Below are 21,640 nucleotides of genomic sequence, written 5' to 3' on the forward strand. Positions count from 1 at the left end.
TTGAAATCAACATATATATATTTTATTATTTCGGCATATAGTAATGGTTACTATGTATGTTAATAAATGCTTTATTAACGCAACTTCATCCAGTTTCAGTATCAAATGAACAATACATCTGTGCAATCTTATCTAAAAAATAAAATGACTTTAAACATTGCCGAATAGCTGGAGAGTCAAAATACATTTAAAAATAAATACAATTAAATAAAATTGGATAAAACAACAATATATCCATTTAACAATATATTACAATGCAAAATGTCAATGTTATTTAGCGATGTTAATCAGTTTTATTTTACATAATATTCTATTGAGTGTCGCCTCTTGGTCATTCTAAGCTCTTTGGTTTAGGGAAGTAAGCAGGTGGGCGGGTCAATCAGTAAAATTGGTTGGGTTTCGGGAAGAAGGAAGGTGGGTCGGTCTATTGGCCGGTCGCCCAGTCAATCATTCAGTTGTTCAACAGCGCCCTCTGGTGGGTTTATGCGAGAACAGCGCGGGCTACATTTGAGATAAGGAAAAACGCACACAGTGGCCTCTTGCGGATTTGCGAAAACAAAAACTGCAAAACTACATATCTCCCGGCACGTATTTGGCATTCTCCAGAAACATCTACGGGACTACGTTTTCAGAATGAGCCTGGGTTGAAAACAATGGACTGGCAAATATGGAACTGTTTAAATTGTTGTTGTTGGTATTATTATTATTATTATTATTATTATTATTATTATTATTATTATTATATTCTTGACAAATTACAGAAAAAAAACAATTGTCTCATACTGATAAATATCAATAATTATAATAAACATTAATAATTATAATGAATAATGGTAATACGAATTTTACTACTGATATGATAAATATATTATAATATAATAATACATTATTAATATGTAATAATAATAATAATAATAATAATAATAAATAAAATTGAACAAAAACAAAAATAAATTAATTTGAAATCCTTTACAAATAACACTGAATAATGTTCTCCAAAGACATCATAAGAGATCTGATTTAAGAGTTTTATTTCAGATATTAGTTTCTTAAATATCCCATAACACCAGGACATAATGAACAAAGACTTCCCTTCTTTTTCTTGATAAGCAAAAAACTGAACACATGATTACAAGGCGGTTATAATTAAACAAACAACATCAATTAAACAATACTTAAAGTATCTTAGCAAAGAAAGTTCCCTTCATCTGTTGTTTTGTCATTTCGCAAACAGAAATACAAGTTCAATTGAAAGATGTTTACATAATATTCTTGTCATTAAATCTACATGTAAGAAAATGCCAAGTACATTCATTTAAACCCCCCATGTAACAACTGTGAAAATAATGAATATGATTGACAACACCTTCATAAATCACACTGCAGAAGTGTTAGGATAATAAAGCATTCAGATTCTGAGATGTTAATGAAGATTTACTAAAACAAAGTGCTCATTTCATAATATAATCAGAGACTTTTTCACTACAGGTACATATATAGCGATTAAACTGTATAAAAATAAGACTAACATTCAGGCAGAGCATTTTTAATGCCATTTATAAACTTCTTTCCCTTTGCCCTCTATCTGACACATTTTAGAAGAACATAACAAGGCTAAAGTTACAAAAAGTGCAATGATCATTGATTTTATAAGGCTATGTTTAACTCTTTAACCGAGCAAAAATGTCTATCGCAACCATTTGATTTTCAATTTTTTCCATTGCTGAACTTTTATAAGAACCCCACATTTTTTTGGCAGAAAATACCCTCATTTTACAAGTCTCCTATAGTTAAATAGTTGAGTTTTTAGTATTTTTGAATCCATTCAGCCAATCTTCAGGTAAGGCTGGAGTAGTTTTAGCTTGGCTTAGCATAAATCATTGAATCGGATTAGACCATTAGCATTTTGCTCAAAAAAAACCCAAAAACAAATAGTTTCAAAAATTTAATAATATTTAAAGCTTAACTTTTCTGCAGTTACATAGTGTACTAAGACCAAGAGAAAATGAAAAGTTGCTATTTTCTAGGTTGATATATCTTGGAACTATACTCTCATTCTGTATGATAATCAAGAGATTCTGTTGCTGTACAATGGCTGTAGCAGGCACAATGATATTACACAGCTCTGTTACCTATTTACTCAGCTGGAGACTATTTCAGGTGCTGCATAAAATCACTGCTATCATCACAAGAATGAGAGTGTAGTTCCTAATGCTATCATTATTAAGCAAGAATGAGAGAGTAGTTTCTAAGCATATCAACCAAGAAAATAGCTACCTTTTCCATTGGTATTAGTACACAATGTAACTACAGAAAAGTCAAGCTTTAAATATGTAAATTAACAACATTTTTTATTTACCTTTTTAAGCGTGACACTAATAGTCCGAGTCAATGATTTATGCTAATAGTAAAAAAAAAAAACTGTTTAACTCAGTGCTTGTAAAATGAGTGTCCAAAATAAGTGGAGTGGTCACTTTATATATATATTTTTTTGCATAATTAAGATTTTCAAGGCAGTTTGTCAATAGTATTAATAATAATAATAATAATAATAATAATAATAATAATAATAATAATAATGTCAACGTAAACTTCAAAAATCAGTAACACTTTATTTTGATGGTCCATTTGAGTATTAGTAGACTGTCTGCTTAATATCTGTTGATACTGCTCCTTCAACAGACATTTAACTGACTATAAGAAACTTTGCAAGTACATATCAACTTACACTAACCCTAACCCTAACAGTCTACTTATAATCTAATGAGAATTAGTTGTAATGTAACTTAAATTCAACAAACGAACCATCAAAATAAAGTGTGACTCAATAATCTCTAGGTTTTGCAGATTTTTTTCCTGGTTAAATTAAAGTTACATTATAAAGTACTTCTCACAACTTATATTTAGTTTACCGTCTGAAATAGGAGGATCCCCAGCATCCTATACTTCTTTAAGCTGCGGGGCTCTTGTGATACACCTCATGTGGTAAAGCTGAGAAGGAAAATGATTCAGATGGCAGGTCAGTACAGGTCACTGAGGCCTGCTATTTTCCGAGCCTTCTGCATCAAAGCTCGCAGCTGGAACTGTTTTCTGGAGAGAAGGCGCACATGCTGCACACAAACACACAACACAACACTGTGTTAATGTATCATGTGTAATGTCACATGTGACTTACATAAGACAATAGTAAAAGAGCAAACCTTGAGGAAGACGTCTAAATCAATGACATCTCTGCGCAAAGCTTCCCCCAAGTAGAAGATAGTGTCCTCTATGGCATTTTCCTCAGCATAGAGGTTGAGAATCTGCTTATAAAGGGGAGCAGTGGGTACAATCACATCATCAATGTCATTATCTTCAGCCTGATTCTCCATTCTTTCCAGCGCAGCAGTCAACTCCTCGTCTTTCTGCTTAAGGCGGTCGATGTTTCTGTCCACTTCAGCCTGCAATACAGGTGAGAGAACATTTTTTGTGTTGAATTTTTGGAGTTACATTTTCAGTCAGACACATCATAAAAATTTCTAAGTTTAAATATAGGTAAAGGTAAAAACATCAGTCGGTGTAATCAGAGATAGGTACAATAACCGGTTTCAAGGTTTAAAGCCACTAAAATGTTGTTATACCTCCATTTCTACAATATATGTAGGTTTTGTTTTGTGTTTTTTGTTATGACTCTTACTTGTTTTTTTAAGGCAACGGTATCTCTATACATCAAAAACTACTGGTCAGCCAACAAATCAGGAAACTAAACAGTTAACAATTACATTACAATAATATACTTATTATGTTAAGTATATGCTGATGCATAACCCTGGTTTATGCCCCCGGGTTATGCATCTGCAGCTCTACAACACATGAACAATGTTTCCAAATTGCATCATTAGTCATTTTTCTTACCTTTTTTCATCTGTTTTATTTGTTTTTTTTTTTTTTTTGTAAAGCTACTTCTGATCATTACATGTATTAGGGCTGCTCGATTATGGGAAAAATCCTAATCACGATTATTTTTGTAATAATTGTAATCACGATTATTCAAAACAACTATCAGTTGAAGTCAAAATTATTCTCCTGTGAAATTATTTTTATATATAAATATTTCCCAAATGATGTTTTACAGAGGATTTTTTTACAGTATTTCCCATAATATTTTTTTCTTCTGGAGAAAGGCTTATTTGTTTTATTTCAGCTAGAATAAAAGCAGGTTTGAATATTTTGAAACCTATTTTAATAGCTCGATATTATTAGCCCCTTTAAGCAATATATATGTTTGATTGTCTGCAGAAGAAACTACTGTTATACAAAGACTTGTCTATTAACCCTAATTAAGCCTTAGAATGTCACTTTAAGCTGAATACTAGTATCTTGAAAAATATCTAGTAAAACATAATGTACTGTCATCATAGCAAAGATAAAAGAAACAAGTTATTATAAATGAGTTATTAAATCTGTTATGTTTAAACTGTGCTTTAAGCATCTTCACTGTATTTTTGATTTTATTATTGATTAATATTAAAAACAGTCGGCAGCAGCAGAAATACCGCACGCTGTCACTTTAAGAATAGTGCGGCTCTGATATGGTTTCTCTTTCACGTGTCTTTTGATTCTCAACTTGTTTGTTTATTACACAAATGATGGTTAATATGAATAATCACTAAACACCGCGCTCTGACACAAATGTGCATGTATTTGACCATTAAAGCGCTCACATTAAGGTCGCGTTAGATGTGTGTGCTCTGCTGTCCGAGGCGAAGCGTGGCGCGCACGCAAACACACACACACGCTACCTGTCCGAGGCTAAAAACGGCGCGCACACACACAACAGCACGTGCTCTTTTGCTCTTTTACAGCACATGCTTTTAGTCATTTTCACGTGGAACTGAGCTTTGCAGAGGCAAAGAGTTTTCACACGTGTACAACTGGAAAGGGGGAGGTATGTGATGAAATAATCGTTTATCTCGATTAATGGTTTTTCATAATCGTTAAAAGCCAAAATCGAAATCGAAATCAGATTTTCGATTAATTGCACAGCCCTAACATGTATGTTAAAAAGGTATGACTTTTTATTTTATATATTGAGGTTTTAAGTTATAATACTCCCAAAATAATTCTGCATAAATCTGCATATTTTTAACACAATTCTGCAATTCAGAAATAGCAAAATATGTCTGCAGATTTTGTCTGATCCTACTAATTTCTAATAGCTGACAATAGCGGCCACACTGAAGTGAAATGGTAACATTTTCCCCATCTAAACGACTGCAATTTAAGCCTGGTTAGAGTTTCCTGCTTGCTAGAAAAGCATTTAAGAACAGTCTATAAATGGAGATTTAATAATAGCAGACTTGTATCATTTTCTAAATAAATATTAATGAGACTAAAAAAAGTATTCACTCTGGTAAAAAAATGTTTTATTAGCACTCCTGAATTATTACCCCCTGTATATTTTCCCCCAATTTCTGTTTAATGGAAACATAAAATTTAAAAAAAAAACGTATTTATAATAATTGATAATAACTCTTTATCTTTGCCATAATGACAGTACATAACATTTTACTAGATTTTTTTAAAGATACTAGTTTTCAACTTAAAGCACAATTAAGAGGCTTAAATAGGCAAGTTGGAGTTATTAGTCAAATCATTGTATAATGCTAATAATATTGATCTTAAAAGGTTTTTTTTAAATATTAAAAACTGCTGTTAAGATTATTTTATTATTCTAGCTGAAATAATACAACTGAGACTTTCTCCAGAAGAAAAAAAAAAATCAGAAATAATGTGAAAAAATGTGAGGGAAATCTTTGAAAAAGAGCAAAAAAAACAAAAGGGCTAATAATTTGGCTTGTTAATAATGTTGCGTGCATAAATGTTTAAAGCTTGTGTTATAGCCAACTAACTAATTAACTGTGCCCTACACTAACTAACTAAGTAACTAATTTATTAACTAACTCCCCTACAATCACAACTGAAAATTTTGAGTAATCTCCAGTACCATCTCCACATCTAGTTTGGTCACCATCTCCTCCAGTTTCTGATGGCCTCTCTTCAGGTCCTCCTCTGTCCTTCTCAGGGCGTCCAGCTCTGCCTGTGCTCCATCCATCTCTTCTTTCATCCTCCGCCGCAGCTTGTCACTCACCGCAGACACCAAAGAGGCGCGGATTGTGTCCTCCCCGATGGTGCCATCACGGGAGGGTCCTGAAACAGCAACAACGAGTGTGTTTACACTCTTGTTTACGTGTTTACGTTCTTAACACGATTATTTTTTTCAACAAAGCCACAAATGTGATAGTCATGTCAATGTGTTTTTGACTGTATCAGAGTAAGGTCATAAACGGCTTAGGCATAAACCAATTGTCACAGCTAGACTTCATTTTTTGTCCCGAACACCAATTTTGCCCAGCATGTAAATGCATGAACCTGCTTAGTTTATTGAAATAAGCATGTGTGAAATGTGACAGAAACATGTCCTTACCGCAGATTTAAGCAAAACCTTTATAATAATAATAATAACAGAAAGTGAGGATGACATATGCCATCTGAGCATGCCATGCTGAGATGATTTCTTGAACCAAAACAAAAATGGTAAGCAGAACTAGATGTGCTACAGTCAGATTGCTGCATCTTGAGAGGATGATTTATGATATTATTCCATGGTCTGTTGAAATTCTTGATTCTGATTGGCTGGAGAGTGTGCATTATTTTCGTTGAAATGCACAGGTAGTTCCAGCCAGTTTTGATCACAACTGACTAGGGAGAAGTTAAAAGCGCTTATTTTTAGTTTATTTGGACCCAAGTAATGGGAGAAAAACTAGTGGAGGTTTGACAGTAGCACCCGTGTCTGTTTGACGTGTTATACGGAGAAATTGCTAATTCCCTTCAAACCCAGGTGAGCAAATATGTACATTTTCTACCCACTTAAAGGCTATTTTCTCATTATGTAGTTAATAACAAAATATACACTTTGTGTTTTTGGCTGTGAGACGTAGTTTGGACGAAGTTGTTGGTGATTCTTCCTATCGTAAAGTCATGCCACCGATCCATCTTGCAGTGTAAACAAAGCAGCAACAAAACGCTAGCCCAGATAGTCATGCAGTGTGAAAACATCTGTGACACGACTACTATGGAAATCATGCAGTTTGAATTTGGCATTAGACACTAGCGGAGCGTGGGGGATCACGAGACTGATCATGACACTAAGATGATAATCACTGAGAATTGGAGATTCGGATTTGAGATAAAGAGGGTTAAAGTTCATTTTCACAACAACACCACAGTTTAGCCAACCATTTGTTCCTTTCATTTTTCTACTTTTTGATCCAATAACCTACGCTGCAAGCGGAATGCAACGTTGTTTGCTATTAAAGGAAGGAGCAGCAGAGATTATGTATGGGTCTTTATCAGACTTTGTCAGTAACTGTTACAGTTCATATGGACCCGTTTCTTCCGACCATGACATGTAAGTGTAATTAAAATTGTTGCCTCTTTTTGGTCTAGTTTGCAAAATATGTTTAAGTTTTGTAACTTACAAGTTTCAAGTGTGTGTAACTTGTATTTACATATTTACTATAGATCAGTGCTTTTAAAGCATCTCTCAGGTTAAATCTTTATGGGGCAAAACCACGTTAAAATGTGACGCGTGCTTCTTTCTTTAGTGATTTAAATGTGTTTCAAAACTCACAATCTCCTGCTGTTTGTTGTTATGTCCCCCATGAGCGTGGCATGAACAATTTTCAAAATAGTTCAACTTCTGCCACTGTGTGGATTAATACAGAATGTGTGTCATTGTTATTACTTGGGGTTAGGTTTAAGAGTAGAGTATATAGAGAATGTAATGTATTTTTTATTTAGTGCCATGTCAGCAACCAAGGCTATCTTCATGGCAGGAATCTTTCAACAATAAATATACAATTTAAAAATTAACAAACAAAATAAAACATAAATTAAATAAGATTTTTTGTGTTAATACATGATAAAAATTCTAAAATCTTTTCTTGTTTCACTTTGTCAAAAAATGTCCTTAAAAGAGTTCATTTCATAAAAAGTCCTTCTGGAATCAGTAAAAGCAGGACAGTCCAGTAAAATATGTTTTACAGTAAGATGAGTTTTGCAGCACAAACACTGAGTAGGGTTTTCACCTTGGATCAAAAAACCATGTGTAATTCTCGTATGCCCAATACGACATCTGGTAAAAACTACTTGATCAAATCGATTCTTAAAATGTCTTAAAATTCTGTGTGAAACTTCAGGTTGGATTTCATGTAGTTTATAGAGTATATAGAGTGTTAACTGCATTGCTTTAACGCACTCCTGCATTGAGTTTTCACATACTCTGTGTTACTTCATAACCGTGGTGGGCATCTCGCACTGAATACAGTTGACCAATCACAACAGACTGGGTCATCAGACCAATCAGCAAAGATTTGCCTCATGCAAAGGAGGGGTTTGGAGACAAATGATTTGCTGAACAAATAATATGCGAGTCATTGGGATAATTAGCTAAAATAAATGCACAAGTGACAATGAGGTGGTTTTTGACTTTGCATGCATCTCAGCCTGCTGTTGGAGACAAAACAGGACCTTTGAGAATGCAAAATAGAGGCTCTTTAACAAGCTTTATTATCATTGTAAGGATTAAGTTTGGTAATTGGAATGAGAGAAAAAAAAAAAAAAGATCATAAGTATTTAATTATATTTAATTCTAATTTAATTTAGGCTAATAGATGTCCTCTGACTCATTTAACATTACCGCGATCAATTGTAGCCTGACCTTTCTTATCCCGTTTTTTTTTTACTGCTACACAATCACTAATTGATTGCTTTTTTACGAAAGCTTTAAGACCAAATGGAATCTTCTGCCGGCTTCACTCACACTATTTCCATCAACATCCCTGTTTTAGACTTCAGCAAATGCAAGCAAATATTTTTTTATGAGTCCATTATCCACAAAAGAAAATGCCTAGATCAATGACAGAAGTCGTCTTCCACTTCTGAGATGTTGTTAAAAAGAGAAAAATATTCTTAACCTTAAAACAAACAAAAAGCGCTCAGGGGTAGCTTAAATATTTGGTCGGTGCCCTTTGGATAAGGTACTCATCAAAACAACAGAAATCAGTCCAAGGCACTCGGAAAATGTGTAAAATTTAAAAAGCTTTTATTCACATGGCTAAACCTTAAAAAACCTACGCGTTTCTGCAAGGAATTGCCTTCATCAGGGTGGTCAGGTGAGTCTAGAGTCTCTTTTGAGTACTACGGTCACATAACTCATTTAAATTTATTTTCATATTCTTAAAATTATTTTAAACTTTTTTTTTTTTTTGGAACAAAATGACCAATATAAAATAATAAACCCCAAAAGCAATTTATTATATAAGTAAATTTTAATGCGATAATATAATTAGGATTATCTTTTTTTTTTTATTTACTTATTGTTTTTTTTTTTTTTTAGAAGAGATGCAGAACAAAAATACTAAAGCACTTTAATATTACAGTTTTCTTTTTTATGAGATTAAAAGTTTTACATTTAAATTTTATAACAGATTCTTAAAATATTTCTCTTATGATAGCTGGTCTAATACATTTGCCAAGTACTGTACACAAGTATTTCCCCTAAAAATATTATATTTCTTTATTCAAAATGCTAAAGTTAATCTGATCTCATAACATTTATAAAACATATTATAAATACATTATAAACTTATTTATAAGAATTAAGTTTCAAATTTAAATATATAAATAAATATATTACAAAACATACAGTTTAAATACACATTTGCAAATAAATGCTTCAGTAGTAAAGTAAGCCAATTGACAACACTGTAGTAAAACATTTATGGTGCAGTAAAACGCATGCCCATTATGATACCAGCAGGCAAGCTAATTCAGCTCAAACTAGTGCATAAAATGTCACTAAATACAGTATTTAAACTTCATAATTAAAAAAAGGAGAGAAATCAATAAAAAAAAAAAAAGCTCTCACTTCATTCTTTCATTAGGCTGGTAATGGACCTGTATCTTCTGCTCATTAAAGCTGTATTTATTCATTCAAAAATACAATAAATACAAAGACGAATTATCTGCTATTACTCAAGCCTTTGTTCATGATCCTAAAGAAATTAAGCATTTCTTTCATTTAAAATGATAGTACTTCCTAATATTTTTTGTGGAAGTCATATATTTTTATTTTTGGTATTCATTAATATTATTATTGTAAAAATTATAACATTACATTATTAGCATTAAAAAAATAACATTACAGATGTCTTCACAGTCATATTTGATTAATTCAATGCATTTTTCCTAAATAAAAAAGTTCCCAAGCTTTCGAAAAAATTCAATTATTTTTGAGACTAATACACAAAAAGAAATGCTTGACTGACTATTGATTTTAGTGGCATATCTACTCAAGGAATGAATATTTACTCACCCACTGTAGGGACTGAAGACATTGGGGTATACATAGAGGACCCTGAGGTAGTGGGGTATCCAGAGCCGGTTGCAGGATAAGGGTAGCCCTGAAAAACTCTGACCCACAGAAGACAAAATGTATAGTACAACTTCACAACATTATGAAGAAATGACATTTTCACAGCTATGCACACATTTGATCTTTTCACAAACACACTTCATTTAGTTTCATGTATTTATATGTTCACTTTAGAGGCAACAGGCTTTTGACAATAATAATAACCTGTTAGTGCTCTAAGCATAGCTAAAACTTTTATAGGCATTCAATCACAAGTGTATGTATTAGATTGTGATTAGATTGTGCATTATATTAGATTAGATATTGTTTAGATTAGATCAGGGTTTTTTTAAAGTCTAAGGGTGCTTTCACACCTGTGAATCGATTCAGTTGTTCCGAAACAGAGATTAAAATTGTTACATTGTTGCTCTTTGCTCTTGGAGCGGTTCGCTTTCACACTGCAAAGTTTCTAATCGGACCAAAAGAGCTAAAACAAGTCACGTGCAAGTAAACTCTCCTTACATTGTTCAGAGTGTCAGGGTTTATTTTGCAGCGTCCCGCTCAGCTGTCAGGAGAGGTGGTGGTTTGGTGGTGATTGACAGGGTGCGCGCTCGTGACGTGTCTGAGGAGAGACACGGTGGGGAGGGGTGAGAAGGGTGCGTGACGATGCCAATTTGAGGACTGGGAGAGAGACGCGAGATTACCGGGAGATCATCACTCGTTTGCGGGCATCCGGAGACTCGCGAAACTTCCCACCCTACTCATAATTCTCTTTTCATATAGCCGTAAGCTTATTACATATCCATAAAACACTGTGATATAATCGCGCTCGGATCAGATCGCTTTCTCACTGCAATCGAACCGTTCCAGGGTTCGTTTCAATCGAGCCGAGACCACCTCATTCAAGCGATCTCGGAGCGATTACTTTGGCGCGGAACAGAGCGTGATTGCCCTGTTCACATATGCCAATCGAACCGCGCTAACTGGGCAAACGAGATACGTTCCGAAACAAAAGTGTAGGTGTGAAAGCACCCTAAGACAGTGGGCCTCCCTTTTGACACAACTTATCCATTGGCGCCCCCCTCCTCCCCAACACGCATGCACACACGCGCGCACACACACATACACAGAAATTCTGGAGGTTTTCCAGCTACCTCATCATGCTTGGTTTCAAGGTATCGCCGAAGTTTAGTGGGTCTCATGCTGTCATTAGCCAAAATATCTTGACAAACCACACATAAAGGTCGTGGTTCATCAGCTGGTCCTGTCCACGTAAATCCTAAACTCAAATACTGATCATCATATCGTCGTCTTTTGGGTTTAAGCCCTGAACTTGAAGGCTTTGAATCGGGGGGGTCTCAGAAACCGATCCATTGTATTAGCAGCATGATTAGCAGGCTTGCCAAACAGAAGCGAATTCACAGCTATGGCCTTCTGGGTAAAAAAGGTTTTCTTATTTTTTACGTATTATTTTTTTTTTTTAGCTTTGTTTAATTAAAACGTTTAAAAATATTAAAAAAACATAATTAAACTTAAAAATTATATTTTTATTATGTAATATTTTTTCCCGCGCCACCCCTGACATGCTCTGGCGCCCCCCAGGGGAGGCGCGCCTCACACTTTGAAAACCCCTGGATTGGATATATCATTGTATGCAGGGCTTTGCATTCACACCCACCAACCTGCCAAATGCGGGTAGATTTCAGCTCTGGTGGGTTAGACAGACACCTCCACTAGCCACTTTGGCTGGTTGGAAACCATTTTTAAATTGTGGTTTTCTTAAAAGCAGGGTTCGAAAATAAGCATGGCCCAATATTCGTGCAAATGTGATATTAGAATCGAGAAGCAGCACGACTGACAAAAATAACTGTTCGCGTGAGCAAAAGAATGGTGAATACAGAATGAGAGCATGATTACTCGCGCTAACAGCTGATGTGATGTGCGCGACTGTTAAAAAGCGTGCGTGCGTGCTCCCGTTTACTGCGATTGGTTCCCTTTGAAATAGACTGGACAAAGAGCGAAAATCGTGCACCCACAGTCCTGCTGCTTTTAAGAGCTCAAGATTAAAAAAAAAAAATACACATTCTTTTGTAAGCAGCAGCTGTCACTGCTTTCATTTTAATTATTCTTAGAAGAGATTTATTTATAATTTTTTACAATAACATTGCTTTAATGGGAGATTACTCCCCGTTTATGTGTAGTTAACTGGTGATCTGGGACTTTTAGCCAGGACAGGAGGAATGTGACCATTACACAATATCTAAATCAAGTAACTTTAGCATGCCAAAGTTAAATTTAAGCAAAATATATTTTCCCAACAAGAAAAGTGTGGCTAATAAAAATGGCGAGTGGCTAGAAATTTTGGAAATCTACTAGCCACAGTGGTTGGTGGCCAAATAAGTTATAGTCAAGCCCTGATTGTATGCATTGGATTTAGAATCACATATGAAAGAGGACTGCATGAGATGTATAATATACAACAAAAACGATACAATTTTAAGTTACTGATTTAATTTAGCCTTGTTGTATTAAAATAGTCAAGTCCTTAGAAAATATGTATTTGAATTGTAAAATGTATGTTAGTATTGGTTAACCATATAAAAACTTACTACACACTGAAAGCACTTACCCTGGATTGGCAGAATGACCTTGACTATAAGGCAAGCCTTGGGGGGTTGGCATGTAAGATGCTGAAAAAAATCAGTTGTAAATTATTAAAGGTTAAATAAAAAAGTACTTTATGTATTTATTGATTGACTCATTGTTACTACGTGTAAACTGACTGATTGACTGATTTTATGCCAAATTACATTCATACATCATATGCTATATTTATGGAAATACATAATTCAAAAAGTATGTAAACAATAATTTGAATCTTTATTCTTAAGAAAGAATAAATACAATATCAATAGTATTAACAATTATGTTTAACCTTTCAACTCTTACCAATTTATAATAAACATCTAATATTATTCTAGAAGAATCGCTTTCGAAAATATGCATCAATAGCATTCTTGAATAAAGATGTTGCCTGGTAATTTAAAAATATTTTCTGGTTTATTATAAGATAAACATTCTAACCTAGTTCAACCTTCAACCTTATCACTGTTTATTCATGCCTGATCTCGTAGTGGACTTATTCCGAGTAAGATACAAAATATTGCACTGTGAACTCAACAAACAGGCACAAGTCTGCACTCACTGTTAGGTGGGCCTGCAGCTGGGAATGCTGGGTAAGCTGGCTGTGAGCTGGGCCGTGAGAAAACTGGTGGTTCCTCTCCAAACACTACAATCATCACCTGAATCAGTCCATACAAATCTGACTGGGGCTACAGACGAGAAGACAAAAATGAATAAATCACAGGTAAGGGCACATTTACATCGAAGCGCTAAAAAAAGCTCAGCTGTGAGTCCTTCTCCACCTGGCAAAACTATTAAAAGTGTAATAACAAAAATTGTAATATTTATTTTTCTAGTGCACATTGTTATTCTTTAGGTGAACATTTATGAAAGATAATCTTTTGGAAAAAAATTCTTCAATCAAAATCTTCATCCACAATACTTTTAAACACCCAATCTTACCATTGATTTGATTAGAAAAAATGATGCACAAAAAGAAGGCCCCGCCCCCTGCTCAATATTCAGTTTCAGATAGAAGTAGAACAACATACTAAAAAAAAAAAGTGTCAACAACTTCTGATTCATGTGGACTTAAAAAAATGCACAGCACTCACTAAGCTGCTAAAAAAAACATTGCGCTTTCATTGACAACAACGGGGAAAAATGTTTTAGTGGACACGTGCACTGTCCTTATAAATTAAACCAAAGTCCCTGTAAGGCAAGTCATTTCACTCGACGGCCATATTTGAAATGACTCTCAGGCAGTATGCTCTGGCATTTTGTCTGAATGAGGAATCATCAAATTCTCCAAAACTGTTTGCCAAGCTTATGATTACATTACATATTTGGAATCACCAATAAAATGAAACAACAACTGTCTCATACGTTTAGTTTCTAAATGTTCGAATCAAACAAAATCGGCATTTTTTCTGGTTGCCCGAGCTAATGCACATGAGCACTCGAAAGGAACGAGATCACGACACCAACCTCATTTATGGCCATGTTACACATTATCATCCTCTGAAAAAGCGCTGCTTTTCTGAAGTAATCCACAGCTTGGTCTTGATGGTGAATCTCCTCCAGAAATGACAGCGACTCTTTGTTTACAAGTTTGTGGGCGTTTGAGTAGTTCATGTCATGTTATGTGTTTGACAGGGCGGACTGTACCCCATGTTCATTTCATACAGATTACAAAACCAAAAAACTTTTGTTTTTAAGTACAGTTGGTTCATTTAAAAGAACAAACGCTTTATGAGGATATATTTCTTATGTCTGTGAAGCAAGTATTTGCTGAGATTCAAGTGTGTTTGTTGACCACAAAAACTGTTGTAAAAGCACACATCTGGTCCAAGCTTTTCCCCCAGAGAATCCTCAGTCTATAGCAATTGATGATTGGCTGCTGTACTAGAAGTTGGTCCTTCTTTCACCATCTTGATATTTACCCTTTTCCCCATTATTTAAAATAATATTGCTATAATGGATAACGATAATAAAATATTGTGAAATAAGCAGACAATCAGATAAGGGTGCCTTATTTATAGATAATCAAAAATCTTTCTTTTCTGGGAAAATTATTCTAGAGGAGCTGTTGACATGGAACTGAACCAGATTTTGGTAAAAACCCAAATAATACAAACATGAAAATATAACAAATCAGAAAAAATGTTATGTGATATGGCTACTTGATTCGCCATATTGATCTTTACACTTTTCCCCATTAAAAACTATATGAGGGACAGAGAAATTATAAAAAAAAGACACTCACAGGCTTCCACTCGTGCAGGTATGGGAGGTAAACCTTTCCGTTAGCATCAACATGTTTCCCTGGTTTTATCATCATGGTACTTGTGGGTTTGACAAAGCAGATTGGAGGGTTGTATGGATACGTGTCAAGAAGCCACAGGCACACTGGAATGTTGTATATGTTTCCTATAGATCAAACAAGCATTAAACTCGGAAAATGGTGGAAAATTAGAGATTATTAATCCAAAAACTAAAATTTAAAATGATGTCAACATTTTCAAAATAAATGAAAAAAAAAGTCAAAATAATTAGCCCCCCTCTATTTTTTTATCTTTTTTAAATATTAACTAAATGATGTTTAACAGAGCAATGAAATTTTCACAGCATGTCGGATAATATTTTTATAAGTCTTATTCATTTTATTTCGGCTAGAATAAAAGCAGTTTTACATTTTTTGAAACCCATTTTAAGGTCAAAATTATTAGCTTATTTAAGCTATACATATTTTTTTTTAAATAGGCAAGTTATTGTATAACTATGGTTTATTCTGTGGACTAATTACCCTAACCTGCCTAGTTAACCTAATTAACCTAGTTAAGCCTTCAATTGTCACTTTAAGCTGTATAGAAGAGTTTTCAAAAAGATCTAGTCAAATAATATTTACTGTCATCATGGCTAAGATAAAATAAATTATTTGGTAGAAATTAGTTATTAAACATAAGAAAGAACCTACACTTGAGGTTGAGCAAATGATATGCTTTCATTTTTTGTGTGCGAACTATCCCTTTATGCGAGATTGCTTAGCCAAACTTGACATGCAATCAGTGCTCTCCATACCTCTATAGTTTACTGGAACAGTTCCCGTCAGACTCAGCAGCTCTTTGGTGGAGCCATCATTGAACACTGAAACAAGTAAAACTAAATGACTGAAGAGGAAACATATTTACAGGACCAGTAAAAACAATATAAACCAGAAAAAAATACAAAAAAGGAAAAACTTTATCAAATACCACTCTCAAAATAAATATCACTCTCTCAAAATAAAATAAGAATGTAAGAAGAAATCTGTAAACTGTATTAGTAAAATTTGTACAATTGTAAGATCCGTTTACAATACATCATACAATACAAGCCATTTACACACACACACAACAAGACACTGAAATTTCGCATCTTGTATGGCTGCACTTTCCAAGATCTCCAACCAGCAATAAGAAGGTGTTCTGTTATTAACATTTCAAAGCAGTGCAATATATATTTTATCCCTTGAAGTTTTTTTCTTTAATATATAATTTTCTCTGGGAAATACTTCATCATCTGCTTTTGAAATGTGGTGGGTTTTCATTTAACCTTTTTCTTTCGGTTTCTTTGAACATCTAGCTTTTCAGTTATTCTTATGCAAAAGCCCCAAACCCCCAACTTACAGTCTTGGCCAATTGAGAGTGTGTGCAGGAACTGACAGTTCAATACTGTTGCAGATATGAAAAGTGACAAACCTCCAGTGCCCTTGACACACACTATATCAAAACTATCACTAATAGTATTCATTATTCATCCCATTAAAGAACTTGGAATGAACTTTGATTTAACATATAATTTAAATGAACATTTTAACTGCTTAGATTATCAGATTTCTCAATAGAAATTTAAAAGTGTACTTTAAAGTGCAAAGTAGGGCTGAGCGATTTGAACGAAAATCAAAATCTCGATTGATTTAACTGAATTACAATTATGAACGATAGTTTTATTTATGTATTTATTTATTTTATTGCCTTCGTAGTTTACTGGCAGGCTTTTTATAGTACATATGCTCATATTAAAAGTGAGAGATTTTTAAATGAAGGGTGCATTACTTGATTTTAAAATAATTGAAGGAAACACACACCATCTACTATCTGTGATTATTTACTGAACATCAACGTTAAACAACTGAAATAAAAACACACACTGCCTAAAACAAGCAGCCACTTTTTTATTATAAAAAAGTGAAAACAAATAGGTTTTGAAAATAAAATTAATTATTTTCATTGTTTTCAAAAGTAATAAAATTACTCTTGTATATTCTGTAAATAATATTTCAAATAGTGCATTTCTTGAGTCTTCTGTAAACAAGTATTAAAAAAATAATTTTAATGGCGATGCAGTGGTGCAGTAGGTAGTGCTTTCGCCTCACAGCAAGAAGGTCGCCTTGGCTGGGTCAGTTGGCGCTTCTGTGTGAGTTTGCATGTTCTCCCTGCATTCGTGGGAGTTTCCTCCGGGTGCTACGGTTTCCCCCACACATCCAAACACATGTGGTACTGGTGAATTGGGTAGGCTAAATTGTCCATAGTGTATGAGTGTGTGTGTGTGAATGTGTGTGAGGAAATTTCCCAGAGATGGGTTGCGGCTGGAAGGGCATCCGCTGCGTGAAAACATGCTGGATAAGTTGGCGGTTCATACCGGGTAAACAAAATGGGACTAAGCCGAAAAGAAAATGAATGGATAATTTTAATGTAATGGAGAATATGCCACCTCAAGGCATCTCTGGCGCAGCTTCCAATCATTGTCAGTGTAGTGCAAATGTGCAGTGTGTAGTTACATTTTTTGAGAGGTGCGCGAATACGCGACCACTCAAAGGCTGCGCCAGACCCAATGTTTCTGCAGGTTTCTTTAAGTCAAATTTAAGACTTTTTAAGACCATTATGAATTAAATTTTAAACTTATACAGGGCTAAACACAGAGGTTTTTTTTCTAATGGCCCAGTAAATATTTTTTTGTATTAATGAAATCTCATGTAAAGGGATGGGTTGCTTAAGTTTTCTTTCCCTGCTTACAGATTTGAATTGGCAAAATTTGCTGCAAACATGCCTAACATAAGTTTTGAGATAGATTATTGGTGACTGGGTAGCTTTAATTGGTCATATGAAAATTAAGACCTGTGTAAGATGATTTAGGACCTAATTTAAAGAACTGACCAGGAAAATTTCAATTATAGGTTCTGAATGTCATTTACTTTTTGATTAATTGCCCAGCCCTAGTGCAAAATATTTAATGTATAAAATATAATTGAGCTCATGGTAACCTTATATTAAGTAATGTGTACAAAATAAACTGACAAACCAGACACATTTTTTCCCATGTGCACCGTTTACACTACTTATTTGATGGTTCTTGTCTAGATATAGTCAAATGAAAAAAACTTGCAGCTTTGCTATAATAAGCACATGTAGCAATATATTAAGCAATAATAAGGCAACCCACCAAAAATAAATAAATAAATAAGGTAACTAACGAACTGTAAGATACACACACATACACACACACACACACACACACACACACAAACATACATTGTCATCATTTTCTAAAAAAAAAAAAATAATAATAATAGAAAATAAATAAAAAAAAAAAACGAAATGAAGTTGACTTTTAAAATGACTACGGAGATCTGTGAAAACCACAAAGTGTCCATACATTTTGATTTTATGTCATTTCTTGTAGCCTATGTAACGTTTCATTATTGAAAATAAAAACAAAAGTACAAACTTAACGTTACTATTTGAAACAGAAATAGCTAAATTGTTGTTGTCCACGTTATCTTTAAAGATAATACATTTTCACTTCAAAGTTACTTTAAAAACCCTGACATTTGATAATGATGCTGGAATTTGAAGGCAGATTTAAAGTTTTACCGTAGTTGTCCATCATAGGTTTAAGGTCTTTGTAGATGTTCGTCACGTTTGTAATGTCTCGTGCGGTCAGATCCCTGTATTTATAGTACTGTGTACAAAGAAACACATAATTCATTTCATAACTGATACTTAGTTCGCATTATCTATACACAAGCGTTAACTTACCTTTGAAAATACTTTACGTAGAGAGCTTTCGTTGATTGCCGACATGTTTGCAATGATTGTGATCAAAAGTGATATACAGTATTTACCGGTTAAATTATATAGTAGACGTTATAGACATAAACTTACAAAAAAACAAAACAAATCATCGCAACTATCCAGGAAATCAGGGATGTGTATTATCACTTCCGCTCAGCTGACTGATGACGCAGTCTGCTGCTCCTTGACTGGAAGTCGATGGAGTAACTTACTGCTCTAAGCAAAAGAAAAAAATCTTTGTCTAAACTTCAACAGCAATGTCTGCTTGCTTGGAAGCTTGGTTACATACACAATTTTTCTTCCTACCGATTTTTCTTATGGAATAACCGAGATATTACATTTAGAAACAAATCATTATTTTCCAATGGTGGTTTCAAAATAATATTAATTGTATTCTTTGCTTGTTCCCAGTGATGGGCTGCGGCTGGAAGGGCATCCGCTGCGTAAAACTGGATAAGTTGACGGTTCATTCCACTGTGGCGACAACTAATTATAAAGGGACTAAGGCGAAATTTAAATGAATCAATGATTCTTTGCTTGTTTGATGCTACTGCAAATTCTTTCGTTTGAACAACTTAACATAGCAGTTTTCCAACTCCTAAATAATTTAATAGAGTGGTTAAAGCAATATCACCTGCTGTCACTGTAGATTTAACCCAAGGAGCTCAGTGATATTAATATTCGTTCTCCTTTGCTGTTAGAAGGTGTAAGTATGTTAAATAAGAAATGTAACAATCAATTTTGCGTCAAATATTTATATTTAAAAGGAAAATTTCATCTAGAGGAAAGTTTTACTGGAGGTTCTTGGTTAAGGATATAGAATGGAAGAGAAGCTGGCTTTTACCTAAGAAAAATTGCATTTCCAAGAAGGCACAAAAAAAAAAAAAAAAACATTTTACAATGTTACATAAAATTTACCCAGTAAATTGTGATATTTTTCTAAATTTTTGAACATCGAAAGCTCCTGTTCTTTCTGCAAACAAGCAGAAAGCATTTTTTTTCATTCACAAACAAGAATTTGCAAATAATTACCCATCATTTCATCTTATTAAAAAAAATTAATAAAAAGATTAATAAAATTAATAATAAGATTCCTGAAATATTTTAAAGATGCATTTAAAGAAGATCCTCGATTTTAGGTGCTTTCCTTATGGCTATTTGTTGCAATTTCATTCATTTGTTTAACTTAGTAATTTTAGTTTTTTTTTTTAATTAATATTAACACTATAATTATTACATTTTCCCCTTTCTGTCCAATAGTATCTTTTTAAGATCTGTCTGTGATCCTTTGGACTTGGTTATGATATTGTTAGTTCAAACAATAAATAAATAAATAATAATGTGCCAAAATAATAGTTTCTACCTTTATGAATTAATACCAAAAGTACATAGCATCCAAACAACATGTAATGTTTAAATGTGTAAAAAATGATGCCCATGAAATCAAAACAAGCTTTTTTTTTATTTGATACTTCTCACACAATAATCGTTACTGTAGTCAAAATGAAATTCAGTGTTTTCTGAACACCACAGACACATGTTCTTTTTAAAAAATCATGTTTTTAAGTTTTATATGCTAATATGCTTACTTAATATCAGAACCAACACAGCCTTTTGGGTTATTTGTCCTTAATTACACCATAATAATACTGTGTTGTCGTCCCTCTGTTTTTAGTCATAAAAAAGATTTAATAGCAGCAGTTTGCCTGTAATAAATTAACAAATAAATCAAACGAATAGAGGATAGATTGGAGTTCTATGCATTTTTAGACTGTGTTTTACATGCTAGTTAGTGTTGTGAGTAACAGCCATTACCCAACGTTCATGTAAAACTATGTTGAGTAGCCTAAGCGGCAGCAATCAAACCACCTGATAAAGCCACATTACTCTGCGGCAGTCCATCAACACATTCTGGATGCTTACAGAAACCCTTGAAGGTCATATCCATAGCTACTGACACGCAATTTAAAGGCAGAATCACATCCACCCATGTATGTCCTTCAGAACAATCAATAGACTGTATGGGAATAAAACAGTCAGCAATCATTATCGAGAAAAATGATCAAATTTCAGTCTGAATGAGTAAGCACTCACTGCTAGCCATAAAATCAGATTCACAAATGTTAATAAGAAAGACTATGATTTGAAATAAGTACCTTGCAACGAGACTAGCTAATTTTAAACAATGTAAAAAAAAGGAAATCCAGACTTCCAGCTTCTCTCTGTCATTACAAAGTTAATGTTAATGAATAAAGCAAATATAAAAGAAGATTCCCTCAAGGGAAAGCCTACAATGAGGATTTAATGCAAGGAATATGAAGTCTGATAGAAGATACATATTCTTTCCCTTTAAATTACACATTTAAACGACATCTTCACCCATAAATATGGAATAAATATGGCATAAGTGAAAGATTAGACAATATGATATTCGAAATGACTGTTT

General features: G+C 33.8%; 2 protein-coding genes across 2 annotated transcripts in view; both read right to left on the reverse strand.

Moving 5' to 3' along the window:
- Positions 1-1,014: 1,014 nt before the first annotated feature.
- tsg101b (tumor susceptibility 101b) lies at positions 1,015-19,333 on the reverse strand. Its single transcript, XM_087261842.1, has 10 exons — positions 19,159-19,333; positions 18,994-19,081; positions 16,160-16,225; positions 15,345-15,508; positions 13,662-13,788; positions 13,086-13,146; positions 10,418-10,515; positions 5,987-6,189; positions 3,201-3,440; positions 1,015-3,110 (listed from the first exon to the last, which is right to left on the reverse strand). Exons 1-10 carry the CDS (start codon positions 19,201-19,203, stop codon positions 3,021-3,023), a joined length of 1,182 nt encoding a protein of 393 aa, XP_087117968.1. The 5' UTR covers positions 19,204-19,333; the 3' UTR covers positions 1,015-3,020.
- Positions 19,334-20,637: 1,304 nt separating this feature from the next.
- Positions 20,638-21,640, reverse strand: part of hrasb (HRas proto-oncogene, GTPase b) — a 12,394-nt gene continuing 11,391 nt past the window's right edge. Inside the window, 1 exon segment of the mRNA NM_001020629.1 lies at positions 20,638-21,640. This exon segment is cut by the window's right edge and continues 861 nt beyond it. The gene's annotated coding sequence lies outside the window, so the exon portion shown is untranslated.

Source organism: Danio rerio, chromosome 7, assembly GCF_052040795.2.
Source record: "Danio rerio strain M-AB ecotype USA chromosome 7, GRCz13ab, whole genome shotgun sequence".
NCBI lineage: Eukaryota > Metazoa > Chordata > Actinopteri > Cypriniformes > Danionidae > Danio > Danio rerio.

Excerpts from the sequence above, each read along its gene's own strand:
- tsg101b (XM_087261842.1), bottom strand. The coding sequence starts at position 19,203 with ATGTCGGCAATCAACGAAAGCTCTCTACGTAAAGTATTTTCAAAG. Across the intron at positions 16,226-18,993 it reads ACCTATGATGGACAACTACG|TGTTCAATGATGGCTCCACC; the intron begins GTAAAACTTTAA and ends TACTTGTTTCAG. Across the intron at positions 6,190-10,417 it reads GTCTTCAGTCCCTACAGTGG|GACCCTCCCGTGATGGCACC; the intron begins GTGAGTAAATAT and ends TTGCTGTTTCAG.